Here is a 26,289-nt window from a genome sequence, read left to right as displayed (position 1 = left end):
AATACTAACCTTTTTTTAATTGAGGGGGCGAATTTGATTTAATGAAAGACGAGTGTCCACTTATAGTTTTGACCTTTTGGAAATGAATGTTAACGCATTTCTCAAAGTCTTGTCTCCGCTGAGGGAACTGAACCCCCGACGCAGCCTCCTTGAAGGAGCTCTTTGTGGGCTGTCAAGATGAAGTAACAAACCACTGCTTGCTCCTCGCCCACTACGCGGTCGCTGTGGCGGGTGATTGCGTGATGCATAGCTGCTCGCCAGGGGACAAGTGGTCTCGTGGAGTGCACCAATGTGTACCGTCTGGCATCGTGCCACCTTAAGTTGGGTACAGTATGTTGACAACAGACCAGAAACGTCAACGTAAACACGCATGACCTCATGGCTATTATTTGGAGGGGGTAGTCATTACGTTTAAAACTGTAGATTACAGATCTAGACTTGCAGAGGAAATCACTAGTAAAGCAAAGGAATGTGTGTAAGGGCAGAGAAATAAGCAAGATAACTTGTTGTTTGTTATACAACAGCTTTAACATACTGACATGGTTTGAGCTTTGTGGAAGCCTGCAAATAAATTCACCCATTAGATTTAGTAATTAGTGTGCTTGCCCGAAGGGAAGCACAGTATTGTTATCGTCAAGTTTTCTTTATTTATTTATTTATTCTCCCCGTTTTTCTTGCAGCTAACTCCTCCTCGCCCGTTTGAGCTAGAGACGCCATTCAAACACCAAAACGTCCGGCCCGATCCGGTTCAGGTTGCTATGACTTTTCGTGGCGATACTCTTTGCCACTCCTTTTTTATCCCTCTTTTTCATCCCCTTTTTCTCTCATTGACTAACATGGGGAAGGTTGAGCCATTGTGACGTCACGCACTCTAGCCAACTGACATTAGATCAGTTGACATAGGAGAAGCTCTCTTAAATGCCAGAAGTGGTTAGATAGAGAGTGCAAAATATTAAAACGAATGTAGTGGCAACAGTTTCAGGTACAGTTTATACACCCGCTCTAACAGTGTTAACCAGTATGTGAGTAACGTGGGTTTTATTAAGGCATAGCGTGTGTAATGTGTAGCTATTTCATTCCGTTTGTTAACCTTTCCGGCTGTCTGTATACCAGCAGCAGAGCGGAGCATTTCACTCCCCTGCAATCTCGGAATGAAATAGCTACACAATACACACGCTATGCTTTAATAAAATTCACGTTTTACGAGACACCAACAGAGGCACAACCGACAAGTCTTACCATTGAAGATCTTTGACGTTCGGTCTGAAACTTCATCCAGCCATCCAGGTTAATCCAAGTTGTTATGGAGAACGACAGTTGCATCAATCATATTTCATTAAAACTTCACACTTCTTACATTGGACATATCCACCAGCCTAATTAGAATCTGCATTGTCTACTGAGCAGAAAATTCTCCATACAGTAGATTTCCCTTCGTTTAGTATCATTTTAAACTTTCCAGATGACTATTGCCCTCGCTCGTCAAGTGATACGTGTCCAGAAACAAGGCTCCTTTGACTGGATAGCCAGAGCTAGCATAACTGCCATTGAAATCCAATGGTAATGCTACCTAGCTAGGTATGCTAATTGTCGGTATCCATCGTTAACTCGTTAATCGTTAACCATCATGTCACTGGCTTTAATTTAAGAATGGCATGTTAGTAGTACATTTAGTAGTACATTTAATATCAGTACACTTGATTCATTACTGCTGATGTGTTACTTATATATGTTACTTATTAGCAGCTAGCTACCTAGCTAGCCACTGTGTTCCGATGTGTTTTCAGTTAGCATTAGCGGCAAGCTAGCTGCTGTAATAGTCGAGTTGAGCTTCAGTTAAGACGCTGCGTACCGTACTTCATCATCACATTCGATTATTTATTACAAACAAATTCAAATTCAGCTGTAGGCATGAGATCTGTATCTTGGAGACTAATTGCATCCACAATGTAAGTACTGCAAGCTAGACTACTATGCAGTTGACACAACACAGGAGGTCCCTGGGCCTGAGAAGGGAAGGGAATGAGTTTAATGTGGCTATAATATGGAATTTTAAATGTGCCTAAAACTAGACTAAATTGTAATGAGTTTTCGAAAACTAGACTGAAACTAAGAAGGATAACTATGACTAAATGTGACTAAAACTAATATGCATTTTTGTCTTAAGACTGAATCTAAAAATAGCTGCCAAAATGAACACTGAGATAGGGGACCCCTTAATCTGCAATTCATGGTTGCTAGCTCTAATCAGATGTACTACCTAGGCTTATAAGAGAAGACTAACTTTGTATGGCAACGAACACCAATAACTAGAACTAATTTGACAGACTATAAACCAATGTGATACACGTGCTCTCTATCTATACAGTAAAAGTGTTGCTTACGTTTGATACTACACCTACAGACTAACTCTAACTGCATTAAGTCTAACCTATAGGCCTATCTTACAATAAACTTTAAGTAAAGCTGGCTATGTAACCGCATTCATTCCAATATTGTTGCAGAGATGTTTCCTTTTACCAAGATAGCAATTTCAACAATTCACTTAGATCAGTAAGTCAGTATAACGAAACTCTGAGATACCCTCATATGTCTAAACGTCAGTGGAGCCAAAATATAATGGTTGAGCTTGGTTGCTTGCTAAAATATATTGGAAGAAGGCCCCACTACACTGATTGAGTAGATGTAAATACATGTTAATTCATAGGCACTTGTTCTCTCTGTCACAGAGCAAGCACACTCTCGCAGTTCGTTCACGAAACGCATTCTAGTTTTATACTTGATACCGTCCATTTGTAGCTACATTTTAACGATCCATATGAACATTCCCTACAACCTCTAGGTTGTTTCACCGACCAAGTTAACAGTATTTCTTTCCAAAGCATGTGGGAGAGCGGATGACAAAGTTCAATGTGTCTGTCTGCAATTGTGGGTGAAGGTGGTGTTGAACGGGACATCATCTCTTTAAAATTACGTGCAGGAATGACATTTTGGTTCATAGTTAGCCATTAAAAAGCTTATTCCACCGAAACTTATCTGACCTCACGCACCACAACTGGCTGTCAGCCCTTCCTCATAAACGTTTTTAAGTGACGCAACAAATGACTGTCATAGTTACTTTACCAACAGGATGCAGGAAAGTCGTAAATCACTGCTGTGCTGCGGACAGGGAGAGTGCAACCACGCAAAATATTCCAGAGTAAAGCAAAGTTTCAAAGAATGTGCGAACGGCAATATATTGAAACTGTGAGTGCCCAACGACAGAGTATTACGAAATAAATAATGTGAAATAAACCTAAATGCTTAAGCCAAGAGGAACGTAGCCTGCACAGGATAGGCGAAATATGAAACTCCCAAAACCCAGTGAACGGACAAAATGAGCTTTCTAACGCTAGCTTTCCAACTGACCTTAAATACATCTCCGTATGTGCCACTCCCAATACGATGAATTATCTCGTAGTCGTCCAGAGGGTCCAAAAACGAAACCCCGATGGTATCCATTTCAGCCGTTCGTTTCGATGGTGCTTCTCACGCCTTAGACGGGCATGGTATGACAGCACCGCTGGGGATGTAGTTCTGTGTCCAGCAGCGCTAGCCAGTCGTATCCTCTACCCGCAGTTACTAATGAATCATTCGCAACTGCCAGGTGTAGCAGCCTGTCGAATTATCTCACTGGTTGTTCGAAAGCACTTATCACTTTGTCATTCAACTTCCAGCGCCAATTTTCAGGGGACGTCGCGTCACCCTGTGCGGTCCTCCAAGTCGCACCAACAGCAATGCCTTTTTGCGCATGACAAGATTGGTGGATGCTGAAGATATTGTGGGAAGATCCCATTGACACTCCTCGGTCTTTGCAAAGCAAAATCAAGACATCGGCACTTTAATATTAACCTCATGAACTTTATTAGTTAATTGACAGGAAATGAGACTTCTGCACATTTACAGTGGAAATTCCAAGACAAATGCAAATTCGACGTTTTAGTAACATTACGTTACGCTAAAGGCCACCTATACGAAGACGTGCAGTTATGGCAACAACTGAAATGATAATGCAAGTTTCTGAAGGCTAATCGCACAGCTGAATACGTAAAAAGTGCTAAGATACCAACATGTTTGAATAACCTACAGATTTAATCTGACATATGTCACTAGCATAAAAAATAAATCACTTTTTAAAAATGCTAAAAAATAGATGCACACTTGTAACAAGTGACTTTGGTTTTCTGTCCTTCATACTAAACATTCTCAAACAAGTTTACGAGGAGCCAGATCACAATAGTACAACCCTTATGTCTCAGACCCTCACTATACAGTGGAATAATCTCCATGCATGGTCACATCAACTGAGGGAATCATTTGAAGAAATCGCGATTAACGCAACGCAGACTCTTCCATGCTTTCACAGTAAAAACACAAGAGCTGCACTGCAACTTTTTTTTTATCCTTTACTCAGGAGGTTAACCACAAGCCTTTAAGGGGGAAAAAAGAAGCAAGAGTTAACCACAAGCCTTTAAGAAGCAAAAGCAGATTTCCAGGCAACTCTCACAGGCTGAACTCTTCCACGTCATGAGGTCATGGAGCTGCAAAACACAGAGACTAGCGCTGGCCTGGACTTCTGCCCTCCTCCCATCATCTCTCTCTCTCTCTCTCTCTCTCTCTCTCTCTCTCTCTCTCTCTCTCTCTCTCTCTCTCTCTCTCTCTCTCTCTCTCTCTCTCTCTCTCTCTCTCTCTCTCTCTCTCTCTCTCTCTCTCTCTCTCTCTCTCTCTCTCTCTCTCTCTCTCTCGCTCTCTCTCTCTCTCTCTCTCTCTCTCTCTCTCTCTCTCTCTCTCTCTCTCTCTCTCTCTCTCTCTCTCTCTGAGCCATGACAACCAGCACTGTGGTATATTCGGCCGCTGCTGCTGCCACCCTACAGAGTCTTTCGCGGTCGCTTCATGAAGGACAGTGTGTAGTCTCCGGACGCCGACGGCTTCTGCCTCTTGGTCTGCACCTGTGACTGTGCCGTCAGCTGCAGCTTGATGGCGCTAGAGTTCACCTTGGCAGCCGAGAGCAGCCCCTTCATGCCCTTCATCTTCTCGCTGTAGAAGGCCACCACGGGGCCGCTGCCTACCCCCCCGCTACAGGGAGGGGTGGGGCTAGGCGTGTTGGTGCGGGCTTTGGCATCAGGCTCCGCCCCTCTAGCTCCCTGGGAGGAGCGTCGCCGGCCCCCGCCCTCTGCGCCCCCGATCTTTTTGGGGGGGGCAGCCGGGGTGGTGGGTGGAGGGACGGGGGGGGTCTGGCCGGGGGGGGGTAGCAGCGAAGGCTGTTCCTCCAGTTTGGACTCGCGACGCGGGCCCCGCCTTCGCCCCTCACGGGGGTCGTCACTGGACTGGTCGTCGTCGTCCTGGGCGTCGGCCTCTTTCGTGATGATGGAGACTTTCTGTCTCACCTGAGGACAGGTGGGGAAAAGGTCAAAGGTCACAACACAGCACGATACAGGAGGCAACAGACAAAGAGAGACAAGAACAGAAAGATCACACTAAATATCTGACTTTTTTTTGGTGAGCTTATGAGATATCGGTGTAGGGTAAGGGGGGATGTATATCACAGCGTGATTTGGGACATAGTGCAACAGGTTAAGCTTTATACCAATAGAAAAATCTCTCTCTCTCATCCACACACACAGATTTAGGCAGATTGAAAATCTTTCGACAAACGTAAGTGCGACCTTGTTATCATTTCCAGTACGCTACAAGTCCCCAAAGTCTCTGTACTGCATTCTCCATACTCTATACTCATGACACATAGCGCCCCGTAAGGTAAATAATGCCCGTATATTTGGTTGTCTCTTATGAAACAATAGACTGGTTCTCACCTGTGCGTCGAAGCGACTGAGGGACTGCACCAGGTAGGTGGCCCAGCCCACATGCAGCACAGGTGTGGGGCTTCCCTCTTCCCACTTACAGATGCCGTCATAGAAACGCAGCAGGTGTGCAAAGCATTCTGGGTCTTGTAGTGCTGAGAGAACTGCAGACTGCCTTGGTGAGTCCTGCAAGGCACAGCAATAAGAGAGAAAACAAATGAGAATAATTGAGACGAAAAATAGTATTAGATTATGGTAGTGCAAGTAATGATGTAATGATAAACCGTGTACATAATTAACATGAATATCTTAACTATTTTCCATTTATTTCCAATACTACTACTTGTAATACTATTACTTCTACTACATTAAATACTATTACTATTCTTCTTATGGCACTGGACCCTGACTGGAGTTTGTTAATAATAACTATTTTCCATTTTATTTTCCACTACTACTACTACTACTACTACTTTTAATACTAATACTACTACACTAGATTTAATAATATTACTACTACAACTACATTTAATAATATAACTACTACTACTAGATTTAATACTATTCTGCTTATGGCACTAGACCCTGACTGGAGTTTCTACCTTTTCTGTTTTCTCTGTCGTGCCCTCTGACCCCTCGCCCCCGCCCTCGGCTTGCGTCTCCTTCAGCAGGGTGGGGATGACATCATTGGCGATGTCGAAGAACTCCTTATAGATCTCCTCGTCCTCACGGCAGTAGTTGTAGCTGGGGGGAAAGGAAGGACAATGCAATTTAATTTAGTGATTATTGCAGTTTTTCTCTGGTTTCTCAAACCATGACTTTCAGTAAACACATTCTTTTTTGTATTCCTTTGGAGGGATATTGACTCTTGTGAGTGGGTAGACAGTGGGGTATCTGACTCTTGTGAGTGGGTTATCTGACTCTTGTGAGTGGGTAGACAGTGGGTTATCTGACTCTTGTGAGTGGGTAGGCAGTGGGTTATCTGACTCTTGTGAGTGGGTAGACAGTGGGGTATCTGACTCTTGTGAGTGGGTAGACAGTGGGTTATCTGACTCTTGTGAGTGGGTACAGTGGGTTATCTGACTCTTGTGAGTGGGTAGACAGTGGGGTATCTGACTCTTGTGAGTGGGTACAGTGGGTTATCTGACTCTTGTGAGTGTGTATACAGTGGGTTATCTGACTCTTGTGAGTGGGTACACACAGTGGGTTATCTGACTCTTGTGAGTGGGTTATCTGACTCTTGTGAGTGGGTAGACAGTGGGGTATCTGACTCTTGTGAGTGGGTACAGTGGGTTATCTGACTCTTGTGAGTGTGTATACAGTGGGTTATCTGACTCTTGTGAGTGGGTACACACAGTGGGTTATCTGACTCTTGTGAGTGGGTTATCTGACTCTTGTGAGTGGGAACACAGTGGGTTATCTGACTCTTGTGAGTGGGAACACAGTGGGTTATCTGACTCTTGTGAGTGGGTTATCTGACTCTTGTGAGTGGGTACACACAGTGGGTTATCTGACTCTTGTGAGTGGGTTATCTGACTCTTGTGAGTGGGTATACAGTGGGTTATCTGACTCTTGTGAGTGGGTACACACAGTGGGTTATCTGACTCTTGTGAGTGGGTACACACAGTGGGTTATCTGACTCTTGTGAGTGGGAACACAGTGGGTTATCTGACTCTTGTGAGTGGGTAGGCAGTGGGTTATCTGACTCTTGTGAGTGGGTTATCTGACTCTTGTGAGTGGGTATACAGTGGGTTATCTGACTCTTGTGAGTGGGTAGACAGTGGGTTATCTGACTCTTGTGAGTGGGTTATCTGACTCTTGTGAGTGGGTATACAGTGGGTTATCTGACTCTTGTGAGTGGGTACACACAGTGGGTTATCTGACTCTTGTGAGTGGGTAGACAGTGGGTTATCTGACTCTTGTGAGTGGGTTATCTGACTCTTGTGAGTGGGTATACAGTGGGTTATCTGACTCTTGTGAGTGGGTACACACAGTGGGTTATCTGACTCTTGTGAGTGGGTAGACAGTGGGTTATCTGACTCTTGTGAGTGGGTAGACAGTGGGGTATCTGACTCTTGTGAGTGGGTTATCTGACTCTTGTGAGTGGGTATACAGTGGGTTATCTGACTCTTGTGAGTGGGTAGACAGTGGGGTATCTGACTCTTGTGAGTGGGTTATCTGACTCTTGTGAGTGGGTACAGTGGGTTATCTGACTCTTGTGAGTGGGTACAGTGGGTTATCTGAATCTTGTGAGTGTGAACACAGTGGGTTATCTGACTCTTGTGAGTGGGTACAGTGGGTTATCTGACTCTTGTGAGTGGGTACAGTGGGTAGTCTCAAGCTGACTGCTTGATGGGTGGGCTCTGCTCTGGTTGGGGGTCACTCTCTAAGACAGCAGCTTCCATTGTGTGCTTCCTTGGGGCATCTCCACTGTCATACCAAGGACAAAGATATCAGTCACGCGACTTTGCACTCTACCACTCTGGCTGCATCCATTCAGCACTCATTATCAGTGGTGTAGTGGTCCCCGGAGAAGTGGGATATACTCTTACTTTTTTTTAAGCTGCCCATACGCCCTGTTTTGAGGAGTGGGTATACGCAATGCTGACTGAAAAATAAGTTGGTATACTCCGTATTCCTACGTATACCCTGGAATGCACTACTGCTCATTACCACCAGCCTACTGAACATTGCTCTAAATCAACGTCCTCTCTCTCTCTCACCTGCACTTTTTCACGTCCCGTTCCTATTTAAACCCCACAGTTTTGTCGCTCGTTGCAAAGTCATTTGCCAAAGTGTGTGTCTGTGTGGTTTTGGAAGAGAACTTTGTGTCCTGAACCTTTCTGTCCCGACTTTACCTGGACACTCAGGTGCTCTTTTGTCTCACGTTAGCGCCTCCGTGCTAAATCCTTTTTAGTGTCATGTCAGTCTGTGGGTCGTTGCACTGCTCAGCACCTGTCAGTAATTGGTGAACAGTAAAACCTTGTTGTCCTGCAATTGCGTGAGAGTCCTCAGACTCAAACCGTGACAATATCAAACGGCTCCATTACGTGTATTTTTCTTTGTTATGTTACAAATGTGTTAGCTTGTGAACCAGCCTCAAGAGAATCAAAGTATTTCATTGTTTTTGACTTTGTTTGAAGCGATTTCAAGTAGAGTCTGAGTGTAAACAACTGCAATGAATCACACTAGGTGTGTACAAGGAATGGAAATATCCTCCTCTTATCATAGACCCACAACACGAGTCTTAAAGTCTCTCTCTTTCAAAACAAAACAACTAAATGGGAACGATGCTACAACAGGACGTCACTGAAAGTATTCCTTTTCTCTCGCTTTTCTCCGTCAGTGTTATGGTCTGTTACTACACATCCTCCCTGCCATCCACGGCAGACAGTCACGGCACAGAGGAAGGGTTTTCCCAACAATGGGTCACAGGAAGAGCCGAGCGGGAAAAGGAAGAGAATGGGAATGTCAGCCTCGGGCGTGCCCTCTGGCTGCACATCTGAACAGGGACAGGGGACGACAGAGACGGACTGTTCCAAACTTTCGGCTCCGAGCACAGGGGGGTATTTTTAGAGGCGCGCGCTTGAAGTTCGGGAGAAAAGTGAGGCCTTAGCGATCCAGGAAGCCCAAGGCTGCCAAGAATGGAAGCTGAATGAAGTTTCCGGTAAGGCATAAAGAGAGTTGTGTACGGAAACACACACACACACACACACACACACACACACACACACACACACACACACACACACACACACACACACACACACACACAAACACACACACAAACACACACAAAAATCAGACATACAACTTTCAGGAAGTGCCGTCTCTTCCCGTACATTACAGAGCAGCACGCGATGCGATGCAAGTGTGCAGACGTCTTCCAAATCGGGAGATGTCAGTCACAACAGGTGGATAACTATGATTAAATACGGTGGAAATAACTACACTGGAAAAAAATCCCCAGCCTCTCCACGATTCAACATTCCGGATTAACATCCTGCTTTGTTTGCTGCCCTCTACTGTTTGTTCATGAAACAACGGTCAAATGCTCATGTTTTACGTTTGCGGTCCCAATCCCAAACTCAATCCTGGTAACCTGAACTTTAGGAATAACAATAACAATATAGGCCCAGGCAGCTTTACCAGTGATTTTAACCTCTATCAAATCAGCATCCTACTGTGGATAGTGTGCATCTATTAAAAAACATCCTGTGAGACATGTTGCTGTAGTGTAAATATATTATTCAGGTCTAAGGCCTAGGCATGAATGCTATTTAAGATGCCCTGACACCACTCTACTATTCAGCATTTTACAGTGGACATCTATTAAAATAAATCCTGTGTCTATGTCAATTATAACATCTATCTTATCTGAGGCGGAGGGTGCAGGAATGAGGCCTCCTGGTGTAGAGCATGGACGCTATTTAAGAGGTCCTGTCTCACTCCTGCACCAGTGTACTATTCAGCATTTTACAGTGGACAGTGTGCATCTATTAGAAAACATCCAGTGTGACATGCTGTGTCTATGTAAATTATAACGTCTATTTTATCTGAGGAAGATGTCCCGGCTCACTCCTGCAACACTGTTCTATTCAGCATGTATGGTGAAGGGTTCAGAACTGAGACCTGCTGGTGTAGATCATGGATGCTATTTAAGAGGTCCTGACTCACTCCTGCCCCCTAGTGGCAGGTGTAGATCATGGACGCTATTAGAGGTCCTGACTCACTCCTGCACCACTGTGGCCGCCTCGGCCCAAGACCCTAGGGCATCCTGGACGTCGCGGTGTCTGTAGTGGTACCCTGCCAGGTACATGAAGGGGTAGATGTGCTCGTTGTTGTAGAACTTCTTGGCTGACTCCACGGCCTAGGAGAGGAGAGGAGAGAAGAGGAGGAGGGGTAGAGAGAGGAGAGGAGAGGGAGAGGAAAGGAGAGGGAGAGGCAGAGGCAGAGGAAAGGAGAGGAGAGGAGAGGAGAGGAGAGGAGAGGAGAGGAGAGGAGAGGAGAGGAGAGGAAAAGAGAGGAGAGGATAAGAGAGGAGGAGGAGGAGAGGAGAGGATAAGAGAGGAGGAGGGAGAGAGGGAGGAGAGGGAGAGGGAGAGGAGGAGGGGTAGAGAGAGGAGAGGGAGAAGGGGAGAAGAGGAGGAGGAGTAGAGAGAGGAGAGGGAGAAGGGGAGGGGAGGAGAGGAGGAGAAGGGGAGGGGAGGAGAGGAGGAGCGGGAGAGGAGAGGAAGAGGAGGAGGAGAGGAGAGAGCACTGATAAACACACAGGAAGGACATGGGGATACGGTGCGTCTACGACCAGGCAAAAGGGCACATTATGGAGAGAAGAAGCCATTTTCATAGTTTCTCATTTATTTTTGCTCTTTCTCCGGTATCAAACTTGAGTGATGTATACAGAACCCGAACCTTAGTAATATTTGTAGAAATTCAGACATTCAGACAAACAAGGCTGTGTGTGTGTGTGTGTGTGTGTGCGCGTGCGCGTGTGCGTGTGCGTGTGTGTGTGTGTGTGCGTGTAAGGCAAACGAGGCTGTTGAAACTCTGCGCTCACCTTCAAGTGGATGTTCAGGGGGCTCTCCTTGCCATTGATTGGCTCCTGGTCCTCCAGGTCGGCCAACGTGCCCATGGCCATGGGGTACCTGACACAAGAGATCACCCAAGTCAAATACAAACGCATGGATTTACTTTATACAGCAAACATGATCTTTGGTAGTGTGATGGTGGTTTGGTAGTGTGATGGTGGTTTGGTAGTGTGATGGTGGTTTGGTAGTGTGATGGTGGTTTGGTAGTGTGATGGTGGTTTGGTAGTGTGATGGTGGATTGGTAGTGTGATGGTGGTTTGGTAGTGTGATGGTGGGTTGGTAGTGTGATGGTGGTTTGGTAGTGTGATTGTGGTTTGGTAGTGTGATGGTAATGGGACAAGAGTTCACCCCAGTCAAATATACTCATGGATTTCACTTATACAGCCAAAATTATCTGGGTGTTATTTCCATTACACGTGTATGTAGGAATACGCTGAGGGTATATGATATGTGATAAAAAAGAATATAGCCATGGGATAATAAGAATATACAAATTAGGTTATAATAACAGAGAACTCAAATTAGAGTTGTGCACCTAAAATTACTGTTTTGCTTTATCATTGAGTTTTGTCCCACAAGATTTTGTTTTTAAAGTGTCTCACTTTTCCAAATCTCCTCTTTCATAAAGAAGCCACAGGAGCCTCTGTAAAGACAAATAGCAGTTAGGCAGAGAATATCAACAATAATAACAACAACATAGTCAAGCTGTAAGATATCAGCACAATATACATTAAGTAGCAGTGAGGCAGAGAATTACAACATAAAATCAAGCACAATATACATTTTCTCTTGATACATATGGTTACATGATAAAAGGTTATGTTTAGGTAGAAAGATTAAATAACAAGTGCTTACTTGAAAAACACATTATTTCTTTACAGTATATTTATTACCTGCGTAAACGTAATATAATAAGACAAGGGAGCTCTCGTGAATAAACAAAACAATAAATCCCCTAGAGCACCTACACCCAACACATCAATCTGACTTCCTCAGGACGCATCCCAACCTGTTGCAGCTGCAGGAGCTCCGTGCTGTCCGTGTGTAGGTCCAGAGATGGGTTCATGGCGCACACCATAAACGCCACCTCCATGTTGCGGTTACACTTCAAGTACGAGCCTTTCAAATACAGCCAACTCTGCGGGAGGGAAAATAACACATTAAATAAAGTCATATAAGAGAAAACAACTACAATCGACTACATATGGAAACAATAAGACAAACTGAAAAAAAGTTTTAAAAAAAAATCTCAAGTTGATTCACAATCACTGAAGTACAATAAAACCAAACAAAGTCACAAAGGGACAAAACCACCATCACACTACCAAACCACAATCACACTACCAAACCACAATCACACTACCAAACCACCATCACACTACCAAACCACACTCACACTACCAAACCACAATCACACTACCAAACCACCATCACACTACCAAACCACAATCACACTACCAAACCACAATCACACTACCAAACCACAATCACACTACCAAACCACCATCACGCTACCAAACCACAATAACACTACCAAACCACAATCACACTACCAAACCACCATCACACTACCAAACCACCATCACACTACCAAACCACAATCACACTACCAAACCACAATCACACTACCAAACCACCATCACACTACCAAACCACAATCACACTACCAAACCACAATCACACTACCAAACCACAATCACACTACCAAACCACCATCACACTACCAAACCACAATCACACTACCAAACCACAATCACACTACCAAACCACCATCACACTACCAAACCACAATCACACTACCAAGCCACAACAATCACACTACCAAACCACCATCACACTACCAAACCACAATAACACTACCAAACCACAATCACACTACCAAACCACCATCACGCTACCAAACCACAATAACACTACCAAACCACAATCACACTACCAAACCAAAATCACACTACCAAAAGCACCATCACACTACCAAACCACCATCACACTACACCGCCATCACACTACCAAATCACTATCCCACTACCAAACCACCATCCCACTACCAAACCACCATCACACTACCAAACCACAATCACACTACCAAACCACCATCACAGTACCAAACCACAATCACACTACCAAACCACCATCACACTACCAACCCACAATCACAAACCACCATCACACTACCAAACCACCATCACACTACCAAACCACAATCACAAACCACCATCACACTACCAAACCACAATCACATTACCAAACCACAATCACAAACCACCATCACACTACCAAACCACCATCACACTACCAAAAGCATCATCACACTACCAAAGCACCATCACACTACCAAACCACAATCACACTACCACACCACCAAACCACCATCACACTACCAAACCACAACAATCACACTACGAAACCACCATCACACTACCAAACCACAATCACGCTACCAAACCACCATCACGCTACCAAACCACCATCACACTACCAAACCACAATCACACTACCAAACCACCATCACACTACCAAACCACCATCACACTACCAAAGTACCATGTTGGATGTCGACGGGGCACGTACCCTTTCGCTCACTCCGGCGGTGACGGTTTGACCCCTCCGGTCCTCGTTGCCTTTCCCGTGCCAGGTGACCTCGGCTGTCTCCTCGCCGTCTGTACCATAGATGACCCACGCGTGGTCCTCAGAGAGAGCCAGGTGGACGTCACATAGCCCCAGGACCTGGCAGGCGGCGACCACTGCGAACGCCACCCCTGAGCTGTCCAACTTAGTGCCTGAGCACAAAGAGAGAGAATTAAAGAATAGACTTTGCAAATCTATTGTGAGATTTGATGGAGTGTATGCAGTTTTGCTGATGTTCTGCAGGGCATACTACTCTGAACAAAAATCCTGTTCACCGAGTCATACATGCATGGCTTAAAACTGGTCCTGAAGTCTAGTGGGGACATCCTTAACTAAAATTAACACATCTTGGCAAACACCATATCATTCATAATTTACATTATGGGGTGGACACTGTCTAAATGTTAATCCCTGTAGGTCATGTTATTAGTAGAATAGCTTGCTTTCATACCTGTGATCAGACTGAAGAGAGACTGGATGTGCGCACGGTCCTTGAAGTAGGAGCGGCTGAGACTGTTCCAGATGACATCGGAGACTTTGTTTACCAACTCCCGACTAGAGATGCCACCCGACCTCCGGTAACGGGTCAGGTCCACCGCACCTCGAATCTGAGCTGTGAAGCGCTCGTGCATGGCCGTCAGCAGACCCAATTCCACCACGGGGAAGCAGGAGTTAGGGCAGTCTGGCTGAAGGGGCTCGAAACGCACCCCAGGCACGTTCACCGGCACTACTCTGTTAACGGCCAGGAAGTGTTCCACAAAGCCCAAGACAAGAGATAACAAAGCCAGGTCCGGCTCCGGATTCCGTAGCTCAGCCTCAAACAGTTTTACCACCGCGTCAATCCCCTGGAGTGGAAAGTGCTTCTTCTGCTCCGACCGCAACCCCATGGTCGGAGATGACTTACTAGAGTTCCAAGTGTGTGGAGAGGGGTGTGTCTCTCTGATATGCTAGAGAAATAAATAAATAATAAGTACTGGGAATCGTCCCACATGCAGCTGATAAACCACTTAATAAGTTGCACAATATATGACTGACTTTCTGTTTTATTTGGTGTCTGGTTTGTAAGTAGCGGTGGCTATTTTGACACGACTCAATCAATGACGTCCTGTAGCAAACGTTGGTAGAGTTACCGTTAGCACAATATAGTTAGCATTACGTGGTCATCTTTACTATTATCTTATCAGATGTTGAGATATAAATTCCCAGTAAACAGTGAAACAATGTCAATGAAACACAGAGTTGAACTGAAAAGACAATTGGAACGCTTAACGTATAACTGTTGCGATAGAAAGATTTATCAGACAAGTAAATATTCTCCAGCTAACGCTAGCTGGTCGAAGCTAATGCCGTGCTAAATGCCTTGAATAACACTGAGCCGAACCAATTCACGTGCTAAGAAAAATCCTATAAATTCGTTTCGCTGCTTGATAAAATGATGAATGAAAAAGCTCGATTTGCATTGAAACCGTTCCAAATACACAACAGTAAATGTACCGAACATGGTAATTTCAACTCCGATGCTTAAAAGGCGTGCTAACCGCTACGCCAGTTTATAGTTGCGTGTTGTAAGAAGTTGCATAAGCACGCGAGATGCTATTATTATACATACAACTGATGATCCTGCATTAATCAATTCCACATACTAAAAAGTACAATAAGATACAGTAGTAAATCTAGAGCATACCCGATAATTCTTCAAGGCTGCAACCACATGTTTTTGTTGTGCTTCTTGCTTTTAGCGCGCACTTCTGTGACTACGGAGGTTGAGGTAGTCACACCAATAGCATATGCGCCGGGGTGACTTCATTAACAAACTGGATTTCCCTTGACGTCAGCTAGTGGATGTGCCCTTCTTGCGCTATGTTTTAAATATCTGCGATGGGGGCCATCCTTTTTAACGTTGACCAATGCGCTGTCTTGCATGGTGGGATATGTAGTTACTTTAGGTGGAACGCTTGGTGAACTTGACTGCAAAAATCACTTACTTCAGCCACCATGCTGATGTCGAAAACACGTTATTTTTGTAATTGAAAGGTTGGTATCAAATTTACGTTTAGCTCAGCAGCTACATTCTTCAGCCACAGAGACTTCAAGTTTGATTAGAGTCTATGCTGTTAACAATCACGAGTCAACCTTCCGTTGTCCACCTGACCACTAGATGTCAGTATTCATCAGACTCTATTGAGATCTGCTGTCGGGGCTGTGACCAAACAGCAATTTGAGAAACATGGCGGATTTGGAGAGGGAGAACGACACCATCACAAAAGACAAAGATGATTTACACATTCTGAAGGTACTCAGATGTTGTTAGAAACATATGTTTGTATGACACGTTTGTTTTATACTTCAACGTCATGTTTGTATACATCTTTTTGTGCAATACATTTACGCTATTTGGGCTAGCAAACTTCCCTCTCGTTAGGGTTTTGTAACTATAACAACAGAGATGGCTAAGTAACAAGCTAGCGATAAGGTTACACTTGTCAAGAAGGAAGAGGGTGCCTTTGTGTCAACAATCATATACAAATACTGTGCTATTCTTTCCACAAATGGTAATATAAATATCACATCCATATGCTTTAGAAGTTAACATTACTTACGTTAACATGTTTGGTTTCTTAACAAATAACTGGTCCATATTGAAGGCCTAACAAACTGTCTAGCTAACCCATCTAAGCTCAGTTGTCATTACAACCAGTCCATAATATGCAAGTGCTAAGGATGATAGGATCCTCCTGGACTGTCTTCTGTTTCACTGTAATATAAATCACTCTGCTGTCGTCTCACCAGATCATCTTACTGTTAAGGACCTGTCTGTCATCCTTAAAGCGATTGAGTCAAGTGGTATCATATAAAGCGACCTATGGATAGATTTGACTTGGGTGTAACATCAGCAGGCCAAACCCAGCTGAGACCGATTATTTTGCATAAGTAGTCTGCTGTCTCCGACTGTCATAACCATGTGGTCATCTTTTGCCTGGTTTTGTGTTCACGCCTCGCCCTTCTTCAGGGTCTGGTCGATGACCTCTACCACTTCAGAGACCACTATTTCGCGACGCACAACGTGGAGGATGCCAGCAGGAAACAGAATGACGTGACCGAAGAGATGAACAAGACACTGCAGAGGCTGGAGGAGAAAGAGGGTAAGAGACGAGGAGGGGGAAATAATTTTTTTTTGGGGCTTTCATGCCTTTAATTGATAGTGCAGTTAGATTAGAGGGAGAAGAGGTGGGGAGTGGACAGGAGAAATGACATCAGGCCGTGTCCTCCATGGGCGTCAAACCCAAATTTGGTTGGGGCTACAGTGCCCCCCCCCCCCTTAGAAGCTCAGTGAATACCTTAAAGTGAGAGTCTGGTGCACAACGATGTCGAAGTCTGTTTTGTTCACCTAAAACAAGTAAAGTGGCAATAAGCCAAAAGGCTGCAGACAAGACTGACTGACGAGACAGTTGCCATCTTATGAGACCCAGCCACCTCCACCCTCAACCCTGCCATGTAATAGATCAACGAGATGAAAGTGATCACTGAAAGTCATTAAATAGTTATTGTAATTGACCTTGCTTCCTAAGAGGATGAGCACTCCCAAAGGCAGGTGTTTGACTTGGCCTGTCTAATTATGGGCTCCCCTGGACTCTCTATGCAGTATGCGACCAGCGTAGGAGAATGCAACCCCACACCACCATAACATGAACTATCAGAGCTCTCTCACTATCTCACCCAGCTGCACAGACCTATAGGTTTCCTCCGAGGCCCTGCTCCATACTCATTTGTGTATCTGACGAGGGCACTGTGAGGGATGACTTGTCTTACCGTATCACTTTCCTCCACTTCCTTACCTTTATCGTTTGGTTTTAGCTTGTGCCATTAACACAGCTGCACTGCACTACCTAGATCAAATAGGGGTTTGTACTTGCGATGCACCTCTTTTTGTACCACTTGTTTCAGGCCAAGCACTTACATTTGTGTACATGTCATGCTTATACCAATTCTTTTCAGTATTATTTATATAGCGCCAAATACAAAATACAATACCTAATACAAAAGGTAAGTAGAGTAATGAAACAGAAAATGATGTTGATGGTTGCAATTATTTACATTACAGATAAATGCTAGCACAGAGTATGTGGTAGAATAAGTGCATGACAGTGTGGTGGGAGTGGGGGTGGGGGTGGGTAGGTCTAGGCCGGGGGTTTCTGTAAGTAGGTCAGGTGGAGAGACTCAGGGCGACAGTCTAGACTAGGAGGGGAATAAAGAGATGAAGTGAATGGGTAGGGTTCAGCTGCCTAAGATGTGTATACTTAATGGATAAACATAATAATATGAATTTCAAATCAAGTGTATTTTAGGAAAATAAACATAAAAACAGATTGTGTAAACAGATTTTTTTGTGTGAGTATATGAGCGCAGTATTGGCCCGTTACCCGACACTGGTATCAGTGTATCCCTAGTCTGTACTCAGCAAATCAACTGTGGTACAGTGGGAGAGACTGTAAATACAGTGCCCTCCACAATTATTGGCACCCTTAGTGAATGTGACCAAAACAGGCTATGAAAAAATATGTCTTTGCTGTTTATCCTCTTGGTCTTTCACTCAAAATATTCAAAAAAATCTTACCTTTTCATTGAAGTAAAATGATTGAAAGAAAAAAAAATGTTGACATAAAATAAATATAAAAAAGTGTGAGAGACTGTAAATAGTTGTAAAGAGGGCTATTTATGGAAGGCAGTTCATTCTTCTTTGGATGGCTGTGCTCTCAAAAGTCTGATAAACAGTTAGCTCAAGTCAGCCTCTCCCCCTTAAACGAGCTCAGTAAAATAGAGTTCAGCGTTGCTGTAGTTTGATTTGTATAGCTCTTTAAGTCCAGGAAAACGCAGTCTGGTTTTGATCTCACCAGAACAGTCCTCCATAATGTTCACTCCTTTAAAACATACATCAATTTTAAATTCATTATCTTAATAGGCAAGTGAATTATCCTGTGTGTGGGTATGTATGGCCAGTCCAATTATGGGTTCCTCTGGATTCTCTATGCAGTATGTGACCAGTGTGGTATAATGTCATCTCAAGGATACTCCTCTGAAAGTTACTTGCTGACCAGGCTGTGATGTATACAATTTCCCTCATACAATCCTCAAAATGTCCACACCTGACACATACATTCTGCCCTACATAATCCTCAAAATATCCACCTCTGTCACATACATTCTGCCATACATATAAAGTGTTGGGTGTGATCAGAGAGAGGTGTATTCATATCCTCCATCTTGTGTCTCCTCAGAGGAGCACAAACACAACGCCCAGAGAGAGGTGTATTGTCACCAGTGGTTGGAGGTGTATTCATATCCTCCATCTTGTTGTGCTTCCCTCAGAGCAGCACAAACACAGCGCCCAGTTCCAGAGTCTGCCCTACACATACAGGGTTGTGTGTTCAGAGAGAGGTGTATACCAGTGGTTGGAAGTGTATTCATATCCTCCATCGTGTTGTGCTTCCCTCAGAGGAGCACAAACACAGCGCCCAGTTCCTCCTGCAGCGGGGTCGCTGTCTGAACGTGGGCCCCGCCTTCAGCCCCAGCGCGGAGGAGAGCCTGTCGCGGGCTGTGAAGCTGGAGCCCAGCCTGGTGGAGGGCTGGAACACCCTGGGGGAGCTCTATTGGAAGAAGGGAGACCTGGTCGCAGCCAAGACCTGTTTCACCGGTGCCTTGCAGCAGGTCAGTAGAGGGACAGCATGCATGACTGATGGGCTGGCTGACTGATGCATTCAGTGGTGTAGTCCAGGGTATACGCAGGTATACGGAGTATACTCACTTATTTTTCAGTCAGGATTGAGTATACCCACTTCTCAAAACAGGGCGTTTATCCTGTACTGTATGGGCTGCTTAAAAAAATTAAGAGTATATCCACTTCTCCGGGGACCACTACACCATTGGATACATTCATACAAAGGAAATGGAAATAGAGCACTCAAAGCGCACCGGTGCCTTGCAACAGGTCAGTAGAGAGAAAAGTGGAAAAGTGAAAGTGACTCTATGGCAGAGGTGGTGTAGACACACACACACACACACTCTGAATTCCACCTCTGCATTGGACCCGTCCAGGGTAGTGACACACACACAGTAGAGTGACAGCATGGCTGACTGATAAATCCATACAAAGGAAAGGGAAATAGAGCACTCAAAGCGCTTTACAGATGAGTCCCTCAGACCTCTACCCATTCACACAGCAATAGCAGTTGCTTGGAGACTTGGTGAGGAGGAGTCAGGATCGAAAAAGCAACCTTCCGATTGCTGAACGACTCCTCTACCTCGTGAACCATTCCCCCAGCAGGGGGAAGGATGAAGAATATAAATGATAAATGAAAGACAGGAAACCAGTAGGAAGTATGGATGACCAGGGTGGTGGACATACAGGGCTGGAATGTGGCAGAGATTAAAATGGCGGTACTGAGGCAGGAATAGGGAGATTGAATTTGGCCGTCAGACTCTGGCCTGTCTTCAAGTGGACAATATTCCTCTCTCTTAGAAAGTGACAGTGACAGAGAGTTTGGCCGGGTATCAGGTAAACAGGTATCAAAGCAGGATTGTGTTCACATAACCCACATCCACACTGACCCTGTTGTTCCTACAGGAGAAGAATAAAGTGTCTCTGAGGAGCCTGTCCATGGTGCTGAGACAGCTCCCGCCAGAAGGGGGCGATCAGGAGCAAGGCAAGCGGGTGCTGGAGAGCGTGGACATGGCCAGGCAGGCCGTGCAGCTGGACGTCAAAGACGGGACATCTTGGTGTGAGTAGGACTTTACCGAGACTTCATGTCACAGACCACTCGGCACACAGTAGTGTGAAATTAACACATTATACACGTATACTTTTATATCTTGTTATTCAATATTTGGCATGGGGGGGAAAGACAGGAGAGCATCTTTCTGTATAAACTGAACATCAACTTCATCAGTCTAAGTATGGAATGTCTATGGCATCCACAATATATACTTACATGTGTATGTGATTAAAAGTAGTGTTGCTAATATGAATGGTGTGTTGAAATAAAGGACATTTTTGTGACACATTGCTGCCTTATTTTATTGTTTCAATCACTGTCTGGCACCAGCAAAGAAGAAAAAAAGAACAATTGACTCCTTATTTTATTGTTAATTAATTACAATTGTGGATGCATGTGTCTCTTTCTGCGGTGATGTGTGTGTGTCCTGCTGATTCTCTATTCCTGACTGCAGATATCCTGGGAAATGGCTACATCTCCCTGTTCTTATGTTATTAAGTGTGTCCTGCTGATTCTCTCTTCCTGACTGCAGATATCCTGGGGAATGGCTACATCTCCCTGTTCTTCACCAGCGGCCAGAAGCCTCAGATCTCCCAACAGGCCCTCAGTGCCTATGCACAGGCTGTGAGTAGTGGGGGTTTATATTGATCATTATATTGATCATTTATCATTATATTGATATTGATCACTCATAGTGAATGCCAATAATGCAAATAACACAATTCATAATGCCTTACATTGGGTATGTACCCACATAAATTAGAGTTTAGTTATGCTCTTGTATTTAATTTGAAGTGTAACTGCACCCTTAAATGTGTTCTTTGAGCTGTAAACTAAACAATGTGGTTGTACTGTGATGAAACATGGGTGCATTTTTATAAAAAATCTCTGTGTAATGGGTTAAAAACGGCATCTAGTCTTTAAAATCATCCTGAACCTTGCAAGGACGATGCTGACATAGTCCACCCATTGGGCCTTACGTAGGTCATGAACTAGGCCACCCTGCGCCAGCCCTTGAGTAAGAGCTAACCCTAACCCCGCCAGCCCCTGAGTAAGAGCTAACCCTAACCCCGACAGCCCTTGAGTAAGAGCTAACCCTAACCCCGCCAGCCCTTGAGTGTGATTCAAATCTCTCACTTTCGACCCCTGATTCGAATCAATAGATACCGTGTGCGGATTGTGTGTTCGTTCTTCAGATAGGGCTATTCGACGATTTGACTATTTAACCCTCACCCCGCCAGCCCTTGAGTCAGACTCTCATTTTCATTTGCAGATTGGGATTGGGACTCATTCAAGGGAGTTTACCCCCCCCCCCCCCCCCCCCCCACACACACACACACACACACACACACACACACTCCACCCCCCCTTTCAGCCCCTTGCCCACTTTTTAAACATTTTATCAAAACTATGCAGTGGGCGGAGTTAGGCTCAGAGCTGGGGGTGAAGTTACATTTTAATTACAATCCCCGACGTTTGAAGTACCTTATCTGAAAGGCTAACATTCCTCCTCTTTTGTCATCTCTCCTCACATCCTCTCTTCCCTCACAGGAGAAAATCGACACGGCCGCCTCATCAAACTCAGACCTGCACTTCAACAGAGCTACGGTAGCAGAACCACTCTTGTGTCACCACTTTCATTCTTTTTCTCGTAAACATGTACTTGGTCGCACCTGATTTGTTTGGGAAGTTATGCCACAAATGTAGGATTTCTGTGTTTTTCAAGCACTCAACACTCAAAACAAATATAAATTATGCAAGGGATAATGCATGGTCCACCCGAGGTCTCGGAAAATAAATCCCAACAGGATGGACGGGACCCCGAAGTGCCACGGTGGAAGGTTCATTTTGTCCTGAAGCGATTTACTTTTCTCGTACTGGCTGGCAGACTATACATTATCCCGCTTTTTATATGGTTACTTGCTAAAGTGATGACAGTCCTCCAAAATCTCCTCCTGTGCCTTCCGCTGAGAAAATGATTTCTTCACACAAATAGAACTTTTAAGTTTCAGGTGTTTCATAGCAACCTATCACTTGGGATAAATAAAGTATCCATCTATCTATCAATCTATCTATCTATCTAAGTGAACAGACTACATAGGTGTTGCGTAGCAACCTATCACTTGGGATAAATAAAGTATCCATCTATCTATCAATCTATCTATCTATCTAAGTGAACAGACTACATAGGTGTTGCATAGCAACCTATCACTTGGGATAAATAAAGTATCCATCTATCTATCAATCTATCTATCTAAGTGAACAGACTACATAGGTGTTGCGTAGCAACCTATCACTTGGGATAAATAAAGTATTCATCTATCTATCAATCTATCTATCTAAGTGAACAGACTACATAGGTGTTGCGTAGCAACCTATCACTTGGGATAAATTAAGTATTCATCTATCTATCTAAGTGAATAGACTACTTGCGGAATGATATGAAAGATGTGAATTAAAAACACAAAACCAATTGCAGCGGCCATTATAACGAAAGATCAGACCTGCGAACGTTGGGGTGCCCCATTCAAATCTGAAGAGCCATATAATAACATATTACTATTAAGAGGACGGTAAACCAAAGGTCACAAATGTGAATTTCCTAGCAAACCTTCTAGTTAATTTTCCAAAGAGCTCCATCCTTTTGATTCTATCAGATGTCACTTCCTGACTCCTCCCCCTTCCCCACAGCTGTTCCAATACGAGGAGATGTTCAGTTCAGCTCTGGCTGGCTACGGTCGAGCGGCCATCTTGGATCCGGCATGGGAGGAGCCTGTGGAGAGGGAGAAGCAGCTGCTGGACTACCTGGAGCGAGTCACGGCCCTCATCGACAACAAGGTGAGGGAGGGGGAGCCCCAGAGAACACGCTGGAAGCATACCCACACTCATGGATCTCGCATGGGTTACACACCCAAAAATACTGCTCCACACACACACACACACAAACACACACACACACACTCACAGACGCAACACCCAAACATTCTAACATAGGCTCATGAAACACAATACACCTCCACACAACCAAGACCACTCCACAAACACTTGGCACACAAGCCAGAACACTCCCAGCGCTCTGAATGCCATGGTTACGATTCGTTAGGAGTTCCTGCAAGAGAGTGGTGCCTCACTTGGAAGAGATAACTGAATGCAGGCCGCCAGTAGATGGCAGTAGAGAGTCTTTTTAAATCAGTGATTGAATGAATAACAAAACAAAACAAAAAGTTAACTCTGTTTGTCTCTCTCACCCACACACACTCATTCACACACTCACTCACAAATATACTCATTCATTCACACACTCACTCACTCATTCATTCACTCACACACACACTCATTCACACTCACACACACACACTCATTCACTCACACACACACTCATTCATTCACACACACACACACACACACACACACACACACACACAGGGAAAGGTGAAGGCTCGGCGTCTGCGGACCATGCTGTCCAATCTCAGCCTGTCGGCTCTGGGTCCTTGTGCCTCTCCTCAGTTCCGTGCCCCCACAGGCCGGACCGGAAGCCTGGTGCCCCAGTGTATCTCTACCCTCTCACATGGCATCAACACTGGGGTGGCAGCCATGGGCAAGGTGGTCTTCAGCCTTGCTCCAGAGGGACGAATGGCTTTGTAAGTCCACTGTTCAGTTAAATACACTTGATTGATTGATTGATTGATTGATTGATTGATTGATTGACTGACTGACCAATATGTTAAAAGAAACAGAAGAGGGGGGCACTGTAGCGCAACCAGTAGCCCCGACCACATTTGGGCTTGATGCCCATGGAGGTAACAGGTTCGAATCCGGCCTGGTGTCATTTCTCCTGTCCACTCCCCACCTCCCCAGCCATTTCTCCTATCCTACTCTTCATTTTAACTATCAATTAAAGGCTAAAAACAAAGAAACAGAAGAAAAGGAAGAGAAAGAAGGGGGAAAGTTATGGAAAGAAAAAAGTATGGCCGATATACTGTAATGATCTTTCATCTTCTCTTTTCTCGTGTCTTCCCTCAGCACGTTCGGTATGGTGGACAGTGAGGAGACGTGCTGTGTGGTGATGGTGTACAACACGGCAAACAGCTGGGGAGTGCTGATCGGGGACTCTGTGGTGATCCCAGAGCCTCAAGTCAAACGCCACAGCGTGTCACACAAAGACAAGGTCAGTTCCTCCTACCATCGATGCCCCCTCTTCTAATGAAATGCCCATTCAGATTATTCTCATTATGTCAAATGTCAGTCAGACATAACTATGAAGGGCCGTATCATATTAAATGCCTTTGCACTGTGTATCAATGACTGTATATAGAGTCGATATATAGTTTACATATATACCCTATATTTACATATACATTTAGCATTTAGTCATTAAGCAGGAGGTGACAGTGGTACAGGAGGTAGAGAAGTCATTTAGTAATCAGAAGGTTGCTAGTGCGATTCCCTGTCGAAGTGTCCTTAGCAAGACACTGAACCCCTAATTGCTCCTGATGTAAAGTGTGCCATCTGTGTAGATGTGAAATGTATATACATCTTTGTAAGTCACTTTGGATAAAAGCGTTTGCTAAATGTCCAAAGCGACATATAACTATATACCCCAGTATTCTGACACTATATGATATTATATATTGGTATACACAACCTTGTCTTTCTTTTTTTTATAATTATTTTTATTATTGCATACAAGAGGCAATACAGGTATCAACCTTGTCTTTCTCACTCGTTAAAACGTCCAACCTTCCTCCCCCTTTCTGTCCTACAGACCTTTGACTTCCGTAGCATACGAGTGGACTCTCCTCTGCTCCTGATCGTCAACGGCAAGAGGCAAGCTGTGAAGAGCCAGACCGCCGCCTCCGTGAGCTACAAGCCCCAGAGCGAATGAAGGAGTGATGAAGAACAGAAACACGGTGGAGGATGGAGGACAGAGGAGTCTGCAGTTCAGAGGCAGAAGCTTATCTATGCTATGAGCCAGGTGGAGAGTGGAGGAAGGTGGTTACAATTTGAGTAAAAAAGTCAGCCTGCAACTATTACAAGCCAGATTGAGTGATGGAGAAAGTAGAATGCTACCGTTTAAGTAATATATAAGTTTGTTTGTGTATATATGAATGCAATGTTTTGTTTTCACTCTTTAAAACCCTGTACATATTTTTTTAACGTATTTCCTTTTGTTATATAGTTTGGAGTGTGTGAAGAATGTGTCTCTTTTTATTTGTCACGGAACATGCTGCTCTTTGTTTACATGTGGGCCCCAACAATCCAATAAAACCTTAAATATATTTTCTTTCTCCCTCTCTCCCTCTTTCTTCCTCCCTCTCTATCCTTCTCTCTCTCACTCACTCTCTCTCTCTCTCTCTCCCTCTTTCTTCCTCTCTCTCTCTCTCTCCCTCTCTCTCTCTCCCTGTCTCCCTCTTTGTCATGCTGCTGTTTGTTTACATGTGGGACCCAACAATCCAATAAAAC

At 44.5% G+C, this 26,289-nt stretch overlaps 3 protein-coding genes across 3 annotated transcripts in view; 1 reads left to right on the top strand and 2 right to left on the bottom strand.

Annotated features, from left to right (window-relative positions):
• The window catches only part of map4k2 (mitogen-activated protein kinase kinase kinase kinase 2), a 32,417-nt gene extending 28,867 nt beyond the window's left edge, over positions 1-3,550 (bottom strand). The window contains 1 exon segment of the mRNA XM_080860146.1: positions 3,409-3,550. Within this exon segment, the coding sequence (XP_080716272.1) occupies positions 3,409-3,501 (93 nt within the window). The 5' untranslated portion in view covers positions 3,502-3,550.
• A 351-nt stretch (positions 3,551-3,901) lies between these two features.
• On the bottom strand, positions 3,902-15,828 carry men1 (multiple endocrine neoplasia I). The gene is made up of 10 exons (XM_080859865.1): positions 15,741-15,828; positions 14,508-15,003; positions 14,000-14,208; positions 12,438-12,566; positions 12,031-12,071; positions 11,398-11,485; positions 10,574-10,710; positions 6,443-6,584; positions 5,853-6,026; positions 3,902-5,426 (listed from the first exon to the last, which is right to left on the bottom strand). The coding sequence occupies exons 2-10, from the start codon at positions 14,941-14,943 to the stop codon at positions 4,908-4,910; spliced, it is 1,875 nt and encodes a 624-aa protein (XP_080715991.1). The 5' UTR covers positions 14,944-15,003; positions 15,741-15,828; the 3' UTR covers positions 3,902-4,907.
• Positions 15,829-16,283: 455 nt separating this feature from the next.
• Positions 16,284-26,162, top strand: ttc5 (tetratricopeptide repeat domain 5; the record flags this gene model as incomplete). The annotated part of the gene is made up of 10 exons (XM_080859980.1): positions 16,284-16,349; positions 17,067-17,199; positions 19,551-19,762; positions 20,679-20,832; positions 21,359-21,450; positions 22,378-22,434; positions 23,518-23,664; positions 24,253-24,467; positions 24,850-24,994; positions 25,592-26,162. The coding sequence occupies 10 exons, from the start codon at positions 16,284-16,286 to the stop codon at positions 25,709-25,711; spliced, it is 1,341 nt and encodes a 446-aa protein (XP_080716106.1). The 3' UTR covers positions 25,712-26,162.
• Between the last annotated feature and the right edge of the window lie 127 nt (positions 26,163-26,289).

This window comes from Sprattus sprattus (genome assembly GCF_963457725.1).
Source record: "Sprattus sprattus genome assembly, chromosome: 21".
NCBI lineage: Eukaryota > Metazoa > Chordata > Actinopteri > Clupeiformes > Clupeidae > Sprattus > Sprattus sprattus.
Note: the sequence above shows the minus strand (reverse complement) of the source record. Positions and strands in the feature narration are given on the sequence as shown.